Below are 11,354 nucleotides of genomic sequence, written 5' to 3'. Positions count from 1 at the left end.
AATCAATGTTACTTAGTACTCATGTGGTCATGTGGCTTGTTTCTTCATATTTTTTAAACAAACTTTTTTATTGTGGAATAATTATAGATTTATAGGAAATCTGTTGATAATTCAGAGTTTTGTATCCCTAGTGCCCCATTTCCCCTATGTTAACATCTTATATAACATTGATTCATCTGTCACATCTAAGAAATTAACTGTGGTACTTTATTAACCAAACTCCAGGCTTAATTAAGATTTTACCAATTTTTTCACTAATGTTCTTTTCCTATTCCAGAATCCAATCCAAGATACCACATTACATTTAGCATTTCTTCACTTTTAAAATGGAAACATTTTAGTTTGATTTATGAGCTATTAAAAAGTCAAGCTCAAAACAATTCTAAGTATGTAAGAAAATACAACATGATGGCATGTTTTTTTATAACAACACAATTCAATATCTCTGCACACTTGGATCAACAGTCTTTGATTTGTGACTGAGTCATCATATGTCCAATGGCAATAAAAAAAATGGAATTAAAGGGACCAGCAGTTAGCGTAATGGCTATGTTGCTGGACTCCCATGTACTCGACCGAGGTTCCAGTCCCAGACCCGGTGGCTTAAAACTCTCACCGGGCACGTGTGCATGTGTGCCCAAGATCCCAAGAGGAGAATGAAAGAGAAGGGATTGTGGCATGGCCATCCCCCCTGGGGGGTGATTTCTCGCTTTCTGTCTGTCTCTCTCTGTCTGTCTGGCAAGTGCACACGCCCTATAGCAAAAGCCTCTCAAAATAAATAAATAAATAAATAAATAAATAATTTTTAAAAAGGTAAAAAAAATGGAATTAAAGTATGAGTTAAAAATATTTACTCTCTGGCCCTTTGCATAAAAAGTATGCTGGACCTTGATCTAAAAGAAAGGATTTTAGGAGTGCTGATGTCATGTTTGCATCCCAAGAGCAACTAGAAATCCTTTGGCCTAGCCACATGGGACAAAATGTACACTGGCTCATGCTGACTGGGTCAGTTTCCAGGCCAGCATCATATTGCCTCCATCAAATTCACCAAATATTTCGTTGTGCTTGTCTGAGTGCTATTTACTGGGCAGAAGGCCCCTGCCACTGTAGCTGTGACTCTGAAGTTGCACCCCATGGTATTTGCATCAGGGTGTAACTCATTTCCTGCCTTTAATTGCCTTGTACCCAGTGTGGTGTTAAATGACAGGCAGTATTCCAAATCCATATTGAACTGTCAAAGAAGTAATGGCTACAACATAATGTCTAGGCATTACTCTGCACGATTTTATAATAATTAAATATTCACAATGTAAATGTGAGTGATGAAATAGGGTCTTATTTACAGAAAGACAGAGAGAGACAGGAAGACAGAAAGTGAGAAATCACCCCCCAGAGAGGATGGCCACGCTGCAGTCCCTTCTCCTCCATTCTCCTCTTGGGATCTTGGGCACGCACGCACACGCGCCCAGCATGAGTTTAAGCCACCGAGTCCGGGACTCGAACTGCGGTCGACTACATGGGAGTCCAGCGACATAGCCATTACGCTAACTGCTGGTCCCAAGAAAACCCATGTTTTACTATCACATTTTCCCTTGACTTTATGGGTTGAGATTTTCACACTTTTATAGTTATTCTAAGCTTATATGAGTTGTGTTTTAATTTGTTTTAGCTTTCCATTTTTTTATTAAATTATAAATTTATAGAAGAGTTACATATAAGAGCTTCTAGAATATTCTCTATGTGAAGACCTGAAATCTTCATTTGAGCTTCTAGAATATGCTATATGTGAAGACCTGAAATCTTTGGTTTGTGGTCTGAAGTCAATTGAGCATGAATGCATTTTAAGCTCAATTGAACAAGGCTGTGATAAAAAATGAAGTCCTCATTCTCCCCTCCTATTTAGGATGCTATCAGCCAGTATGTCTCTGTGCTGCTATGCACAACTCAAATCTATGATGATAGCTTATACCATGTGTTCCTGTCAATCCTTGTCCACACTATTATTTAATAGTTAGCATAGCACTTCTGAATCCTGATCTTTGACCTGACAAACTAGAAGCTCATGAAGGGAGGGGCATGTTCTTATTGATTCCTACTGTGCCTAGCATGAAACTTTACAGAATTGCTAGCCCTGATTAAATTTTGAATATGATGAAAACTGTGCAAGCAAATGTCTTCAAAAGTTATTTATTAAGTTTAAATTATTGTTAAAATGTAAGAGCCCTCTTTGTGATAGGAGGTATGATTCAGGGAAGGCAGGTGTTTTCCTATCTTTTTAATCTGATCATGAAACTGTGCTGTTGGTTAGGCTAAAATAAGCAGTCTTTTACCTCTTCCTTTATTTTTTAACTTGTTTCCAGGCCAACCATTTAAACTGGATCCCAAATCTGCTCATCGAAAACTAAAGGTGTCTCATGATAACTTGACAGTAGAGCGTGATGAATCATCGTCCAAAAAGAGTCACACACCTGAACGCTTCACTAGCCAAGGGAGCTATGGAGTAGCTGGAAATGTATTCATTGACAGTGGCCGGCACTACTGGGAAGTAGTCATAAGTGGAAGCACATGGTAGGCAATTTACATGTATTGTCCTTCAGTTCAAAAAGGCACATCTCATTCTATACTTTGTTAGAGTATCACCCCATATCAGGATCCATCTTTAAAAATAAAACACCAACTAGTTGTATCAGTCAGCTATTGCTACAGTAATGCTGCATAACAAATGTCCCAAAACTCAGCGGCTTCAAATAGTAGCTAGTTATTGCTGACTAACACCCACATTTAGCTTATTGAGGCTAATCTTCACTGGATTTTGGTTTAAGCTATAGGCTGGATCTAGGTTTGTTTTGTGTCTCTTCATCTTTCTTGGATATGTGGGCCACTAAGGGTCTCAAGGCTAATCCAACTATTGAAGCACCCTTCAAGCCTCTGTTTGCATTATGTCTACTGACTCCCATTGGTCAAAGCAATATGGCTAATACCAAAGCCAATGGTATATGAAAATATATTCCTTCCATGGAGGTGGGAGAATGGAGTACAAATTTGCCCAGAAATCATCCAACTTAACATCTAGCGAATAAGAAAAATAAGGGTGTTTTTTTTAAATACATCTATTTTTTAAATTTATGGTAACAATCAGAGGTGATAATCAGAGGTGATATTATAGAGATCTCATACTGTAGTTTAGCTGTAGTATGCTAAGACTGCCTTAAAGCATGGGTCAGCAGACTGTGGTCTGGAGACAGCCTGACCAGATGCCTGTTTTTGTAAGTGAAGTATTATGAGGACACTGGCTACATCCATTCTTTTGCATACTGTCTGTGGCTGCCTTTGAACAGCTGTAGAGTTGAGTAGTTAAGAATGAATCCAATGGTCCATGAAGCTGAAAATATTTTCTATCACTTTAGGCAAAATGTTTGCTGATTCCTATTTCTGCTGCCTTGTATGTTTTGTGATTCTAGACTGAATCAATTAGTGTAAATAGCTCAGGGCTAAGAGGTTAGGGAAAGCAGTGATCATAGGCTGAGAATAATTTCAAAAGTTCTCTTAGATTCTACCCACTGACCATAGCCTGCTGAGTTCTAAGACTAAGGCAACAGTCACAGTACAATCTACAGTGGGATGAGTTAACCTCACCAAGTTAACCTTGCCTAATCCATAGCCACAAACTATACCTCTTCCTTTAGTCATCTGTCTCACAAATGCCTGCTTGCTATTGACCCAAAATGGAACTACTTGTTTTTATTTTGCAAGCCCTCATATGGCAAAACTATGTGCCAGGCACTAGTCTAAGCATTTTACAGATGTTAACTCATTTATCCTAACAGCCCTATTCATGTAGGTACTAATATAATCCCATTTTATAGGTAAGGCACCTAAGATCATGAGCTCACCAAGCTTACAGGTAGCAGAATCAGGAAGTCTGCAATTAGGGGTCCAAACTCTTAACCAGAAGTTCACAAATATAGTCTATAAAGGGCGAGAGAGTCAATATCTGGTATTACAGGCCAGATGATTTTTGTCACACCCATTCAACTCTACTCTGAGAGTGGGAAAGCAGCCACAGATAACATATACCCAAATGGGCAGAACTGTGTGCCAGTGAAACTTAATTTACAAAAACAGGCAGAGAACCAGAGTTAACCCTTGGGTTGTAGTTTACGGATCCCTGTTTTTAACCACCATGCTATGCTGCTGTTCACACAAAGAGGTGATAGATTTTTGAAATGTTATAATTATTCTTCAGGGCTTGCAGTTAGGTGCTTAATGAGTGATAGCTTAATTCTTGCTTTAGAAATAAAACCAACATTCAATACTGTGTAACCTAAAGACAATAAGTATTGCAGCAGAATTTCTTTTGATATAAGCTTGTTGAAACACTTCTTACTTATATATATATTTTTTATTTTTCATTTCAAATCTATCCAGATAAGTCAGTGTGTCTGAGTCTCTTATATGATAGGTACAAGTCAACCAATATCTCAGAAGTGAAATTGTAAATTTTGGTGCCTCATGTGTCCCAACAGTGGCACCTCCATTGGCTAAGCCAGCAGGTTTTCCTCTTGTTATTTTCATGATTCTCTTTGCCCAGAACATTTTCCTGTTCCAGCGTCTGACTAGGCTAGGCTCTGGGCTAAATCAGCACTTGCAATTTTCAGCTGCACTGGGGCAAGTTAAACACACAGAAGGAAATATAATGAATGCAGGTGCAAAAAGAGCAAGAGTTTCTAGTTAATTAATGTGCTGTATTAATCTGGGATGGAATACAGTGACTAAACAATTATAACCCTATTAATAATAATTTATGATAAATGATACCCAATCATTATGATCTCATTGCCATTGATGACTAGTGTGGGAAATTCCACCCGAGCACTTCAGTTATATAAACACAGATCAGCATTACCTTTAAAACACCCTCCAGATGTCAAAACTAACTCACAAGGGGGTAAAGAAAAAATTCGGGAATTAATTGCTACACTTCAGATCTTTACAAATCTGATTGTGTCAATTTCAGAAAATCCTCATGTCACAAGTAGTTTCATATTTTCTGGGAAATGTTAGCAAGGAAGGGGTGCCCCCATTCAATTAAATATCTATGACACCTTAACTTGCAACAGCTAATGACACATATATTTGCTTGTGAAATATAGTCCTGACTTGATATTAACATGTACATTGTAATGCATGCAGTGGGGCATGTTAACATTGCTCTGAGAGACATCATATCTCTACTTCTTGAATTCTCCATGTCTCACTGTGTAACTTTATGGAACATTACATTCTGCCGGTACCTTTCAAGCTCAATGGAAATATGTACATAGTTTTACAGATTAATGATAATATAATGGTATTTTCCTTTGCTTAATGGACTATACCCTTAGTTATTTTCTTACTTTCTAATGTTGTTAATGTGCACTTCGTGTTTTATGAAATGGTGTTAACTAAAAGAGTAATTATGGGTTCAAGAAAAGATTAATAGACCAGAAGCAGGGGAAGGGGGAGGTAGCACATGATTCTGGATGTTGCACCGAATTTCAACCTTTTCTATGTTTCTTCTTTGCTCAATGAAACCTGTCATACCTGCCACACACAGCTACTTCATATGGTTCAGTTAAGGTTCAAATGGAAAATAAAAATGGTATGTGGCAACAAGAAGGAAATAATACAGATGTGGTTATTTTGTGATGCAAATGCAGGTTTGAAATACCTGAAAAATGGAAATAGTGTCTGCCAAGGCTTAGAGAATTTCTTTGGGGGAATATTGAAAAGTGTAGAAAGAAACCCTTTCCAATGTATATAACTTAGGGTGCAGTTGGTAAAGAGAAGACACTTGAGGTTCCCCGTAGAGGAAGGAAGCCAGGAGCTCACAAGCACCCTGAAAGGGCTGAGGAGTGCCAAACACGGTGTTTACACTCTAATTCACAGAGTCAGAACTGTGGTTGCTGCAAAGCTGCTCACACCACAGTGACGAGCATACCCAGGAGCTCATCTGGAAGCTTCTGTAAACTTCAAGCTACTATCAGAAAGAAACATCCCACCTCTTAAAACTTCTGGATCTTGTGCAAGGGCATCATGATAGTAGAACCTGATTCAGACTACTACAAGAAAGGGAATCCTGGGAAAGACAACCTAGAATTCTTCCCCATACACAGGATAGGTTTGATGAGAGGGAAGAGAAGATACTACATGATGACAGACAGGCTGGCACACTGCCCTTAACAGATAATCTGTTTCAGTCTCTTTTTTAATTCAATGATGACAGAATGTATTAATTTTCTTTTTTAACACAACACTCTTGAAGCAGCTGCATTTTAAATCCAGATATGTAATTTCAAAAAAGAGAGAGAGAGAATGTAATTTTATCAAAGACAAAAAGTCTTTCTCCCTGCACTAAGTAAGGTACCAAATGTCAATATCCAATTAGACCAGTTTTTCTATAACATTAGAGTTGAACTGTGAATCATTCAGTCTTCATTAAAGAGTAGTGGATTTTGCTATCTTAATAACTGTGAAATACTACAAATATTACAGAAGCATGCCTCAGAAGAGTAAAAGGAGATTAAAACATTGCAGAAATAATTTTGGGGTTTTTTTTTGGGGGGGGGGCAGTGAGAGAGCATTTAGAATAACCAAGATATCTACCTGCTCAAAGACATTCAGAATATTTAAAAATGTAGTAGGGAATATTATCAGAAGGGTGCTTGGCATTATTGAATTTCTGCTGAGGGAAGGCATTATGCAGTAGTGTTTAAGTTTGGGGCCTTTTGAGACAAACTCTAATCCTGGTGCTTATTGATCACACATCATTAGGCAATAGGAAGTTACCGAATATCACATGCCAAACCCTGTGTCCAGGATTTAGTGTGTTCTTTCTTTTTCTCTGTAAAATAACCTTGGAAGACAAAGACTATCACTGTCCCTGTGTTATAGATGACAAAACTGAAGCTGAGTGATGACAAGGAACTTAACTCCGTAAACGGAAAACATTCTCCTACTTGCCTTTGGCAAGGTGCATTTGAAGCCATGGAAAATGATAGACATAGTGTCAATTGAAAAATTAAAAGAAAGTGAAAAGGAGGTCTCTCCAGTGTGGTAGACATGAGCGACATGTGGCTGTGCACATCATTTAAGTTAATTACAGTTAAATACATTTAAAGTTCAGTTCCTCAATCTCAGCAGCCTCAATTCAATGCCCCAAAGCCCCATGTGGCTCATGGCCACCATACTAAGCAGAGCAGATCATGTCAAGCATTGCAGAAAACTCTACTAGGTAGTGCCAGCCTAGAAAATTTGTTGTGCAGGTCTTCACAAGGATGAAAAAAAAAAAAAAAAAAAACCAGAAAAACACAAAGTTCAAAGTTCAATTAGAATAACCAAGATATCTACCTGCTCAAAGACATTCAGAATATTTAAAAATGTAGTAGGGAATATTATCAGAAGGGTGCTTGGCATTATTGAATTTCTGCTGAGGGAAGGCATTATGCAGTAGTGTTTAAGTTTGGGACCTTTTGAGTCAAACTCTAATCCTGGTGCTTATTGATCACACATCATTAGGCAATAGGAAGTTACCGAATATCACATGCCAAACCCTGTGTCCAGGATTTAGTGTGTTCTTTCTTTTTCTCTGTAAAATAACCTTGGAAGACAAAGACTATCACTGTCCCTGTGTTATAGATGACAAAACTGAAGCTGAGTGATGACAAGGAACTTAACTCCGTAAACGGAAAACATTCTCCTACTTGCCTTTGGCAAGGTGCATTTGAAGCCATGGAAAATGATAGACATAGTGTCAATTGAAAAATTAAAAGAAAGTGAAAAGGAGGTCTCTCCAGTGTGGTAGACATGAGCGACATGTGGCTGTGCACATCATTTAAGTTAATTACAGTTAAATACATTTAAAGTTCAGTTCCTCAATCTCAGCAGCCTCAATTCAATGCCCCAAAGCCCCATGTGGCTCATGGCCACCATACTAAGCAGAGCAGATCATGTCAAGCATTGCAGAAAACTCTACTAGGTAGTGCCAGCCTAGAAAATTTGTTGTGCAGGTCTTCACAAGGATGAAAAAAAAAAAAAAAAACCAGCAAAACACAAAGTTCAAAGTTCAAATTCTCTTGCAGTGTTAGAGCTAAAACCAGAAATACGGGTAAATTCAATGGCTCTTTCCATCCACTATACATTTGGGAGGGAAAACAATGAGAAACACAGGTGTTGGGGTTCTTGCCAAGCTTTCACTTAACAAGAATGAACAGGGACAGCAGATGATCACGTCTCCATGACCCCTGAGGATCACAGACTTACCATGCACGGATGATGTGTCTTATTGTTCTGCTGTTGCTGTCTTGGTTCTGCAGGTATGCCATTGGCCTTGCTTACAAATCAGCCCCGAAGCACGAGTGGATTGGGAAGAACTCTGCTTCCTGGGCACTCTGCCGCTGCAACAATAACTGGGTGGTGAGACACAATAGCAAGGAAATCCCCATCGAGCCAGCTCCCCACCTCCGGCGTGTCGGCATCCTGCTGGACTATGATAATGGCTCCATTGCGTTTTACGATGCTTTGAACTCCATCCACCTCTACACTTTCGATGTCGCCTTCGCGCAGCCTGTGTGCCCCACCTTCACCGTGTGGAACAAGTGCTTGACGATTATAACTGGTCTTCCCATCCCAGACCACTTGGACTGCACAGAACAGCTGCCATGAGCAACTGGCCACATGGAGCTGTTTTCTGGGAATAGAAAGGTTTGAAGCCTTCATTTAGGGGACTGAGAAAGTACAGGCTTCAAGAGTATGATTAAATCTCATCAAAAAATGTCCAGAAACCAGCAAAGATGGGCCTCAAAACAGGAGATTACTCTCCTTTTACTGTGTTTTGTATTAAGTACAGGCTTTAATGATTTCTTTAATTTTTTTGTATTTAGAGGAAAATCTATAGATTATTTATAAAAAGAAACATAATCAGGATTATAGCTCTTAGGAATTACTTGGTTTTGCACATAAAGAAGCCCATAAGTTTACCAGCTCTTTACAACCTTTATTTCATCACAGTTTATGGGCTTGCAAACAGAATATTTTGTAGTTTTGTATGTTGATTCACCTTCTCACATAATATATCATACCAATCTATGGGAGCTCCTGTCACCTTGACTGTGCATAGAATAGGTTTGAACCTAGTAGGGAAGTAAACCAGCTTTCTTCCTCAGGTTTAATTTGAAGTGTTTTAACTGTGATGTTCAAAGCTTGTGTTGGATCAGCTAGAATAGAGAGCAGAGAGAAAAAGAATTGACTTTGGACCTCACGCTATGCAGCAGCTAGATCTTTAATAACCCTCTAATGGTCGATTTGGCCATATTTTGCTCTGCTTCTCCCAGGGTTAAGGATTCTCAAAGAACATTAAGAATGAGATTGCAATAGAAAATAGTCACATCGAACCCTACTGGTTATTCAGAAATTTAGGCTGGTTTGTGATTGAAAAATTTAAAGAAAGTGATTGAAACACAAGTAGGATTCTGTTTTATAACATCTATTCCATCCTTCCTTTTAGTAGTTCCTTTAGGCCTCAGAAATTCCTTCACTGCATTTAATAGTGTTCCTATTTTTCCCTCTCCCAAATCAATTTCACTTTTGTCTCTGGGGTTGAGGAAACAAACATGTTCCATCACAAATGACAGCACCACGCCAGTTTGGTTTTGCTCTATGGGACATGAGCACATGGCTTTGATCACCACTCCCATGTACAAATGCAAGTCACCAGAAAACACTTAATATTTATGAGTTGGTAATGATAAGGGACATTGCATAAAGTACTATTCACTAGACACACACCTCAAAAGTTATTATACCAAGACCTTTATTAAGCAAATCTTGAAAGATAGAAGTCCCTCTGTAGTCTAGTATAGTTGACCATAGAGTTGTAAGACAAACAAACCAAAAAAAGGCAAACTTACTATTTCCACACTGGAACCTACTACTAAAGTTTCAGATGGTATTCTTCACATGGATCTGACCATTGAAATGGTCTGTAAATTAAGACTTTCTGGAGTGGTCCTTGAACTGAAGCTCTGGCATTAGTTCTACCTTGACAAAGGGTGTGACCCCTCTAAATCGTTTCAATTGCCAAAATATTTATCTGAGCTACTGGGTTGTCCATTTGATGAACAGACTGTTGAGGTTAGGCATTGTCTGTAGTGACTTCATTTTTAGCCAAATCAACCAGTTGTTTCTCTGAAATGAGTCAATAGACCCATTGTTGCAGCATCACTTGGCCAAAGCAAATGTGGTTGCGAATCTGGACTTCAGGAAGGCCAACCAACCGCTTCCCACATCCTTCTTTCCTCTTCCCTGGCAGACGCTCTCCTTTTTCTTAACAGATAGATTCTATATATTTAATATATTATTTATACCCAGATGAATATTTTGATAGCTACTTAAGACAGTTTCACATCTAAAAGATTGACACCTCAATAGAAAAAAAATTAATCATTCTCTGGAAACTTTATAAGATTTTTAAAAATATACAATGTGTGTTTGCCTTTCCTAAATAAACTGAAAGGGTTGTCTCAGTAGTTTTTACATACATTTTGGATAACTGGATAATGGATATTTTAATGCACTTTGTACACTAACAGGTTTTAATAAAAGGGTCTAAAAACTCAGCTTCTGAGTTTTTAAAATTATGGTCTCCAGGTACCAATAAATGCTATAGTTTGCCTTATGATGTTAACATAAAACATTTACTAAAAGGACATTATTTCCATAAATATAATGTTTTTCAATATAAAGAAGTTACTGCTCCAATTTTCACTGCAAGCCATTTAGGGTATGTTTTGGCTATTTTTATAAGGACCAGAGAGATGATGTTGTAATTTTGTTGTGGAAGTTCACTCTTGGCTAACTTCAAAACATTGTAGATAGTAGCAGTTACTGTTTCCAGGTTGTCATATTTACAGGAAAATGTGTATACGGTGAAAGGCCACATTGTTTACTTTAATTACTGTAATGATGTAGGAAAGATTTCCATGTGGAATTTTTGAAAGTCTAAAAAATATATGCTGTAAACATTTGCTGCAGTATGATTTTACATTGTCTTTAAATGGATTGGGGTCATGGTATTTTCTTTTTCAAGGCCCTCACTTCACAGGAAGCATTGCAATACAGGGGTGAAAGAGACGGCAGTGCCGATTAAAGTAATCCAACAAAATTGGAGTGGAGCCAACCAAGGCTATCAGGGCCAGAGTTATGGGTGTACGGACAATGCAGTTGCCCAGAGCCCCGGGTTCAGAAGGTCCCTGAGCTTGGTTTCATGCTCTACTGTCACTGTTGAAATTCTTGATCACTTTTGAACAAGGGGCCTG

The 11,354-nt window shown here is 38.3% G+C and overlaps 1 protein-coding gene across 1 annotated transcript in view; it reads left to right on the top strand.

The window, feature by feature from the left end:
* The window catches only part of MID1 (midline 1), a 182,351-nt gene extending 171,467 nt beyond the window's left edge, over positions 1-10,884 (top strand). Inside the window, exons 9-10 of the mRNA XM_006166664.3 lie at positions 2,361-2,568; positions 8,355-10,884. Coding sequence (XP_006166726.1) covers positions 2,361-2,568; positions 8,355-8,703 — 557 coding nt within the window. The 3' untranslated portion in view covers positions 8,704-10,884. The remainder of the gene's footprint in view (positions 1-2,360; positions 2,569-8,354) is intronic.
* The last annotated feature ends 470 nt before the right edge of the window (positions 10,885-11,354 follow it).

This window comes from Tupaia chinensis, unplaced genomic scaffold (genome assembly GCF_000334495.1).
Source record: "Tupaia chinensis unplaced genomic scaffold, TupChi_1.0 Scaffold144313_1, whole genome shotgun sequence".
Taxonomy (NCBI): domain Eukaryota; kingdom Metazoa; phylum Chordata; class Mammalia; order Scandentia; family Tupaiidae; genus Tupaia; species Tupaia belangeri.
The sequence above is the reverse complement of the archived record's forward strand: the minus strand, read 5'-3'. Positions and strand labels throughout refer to the sequence as shown.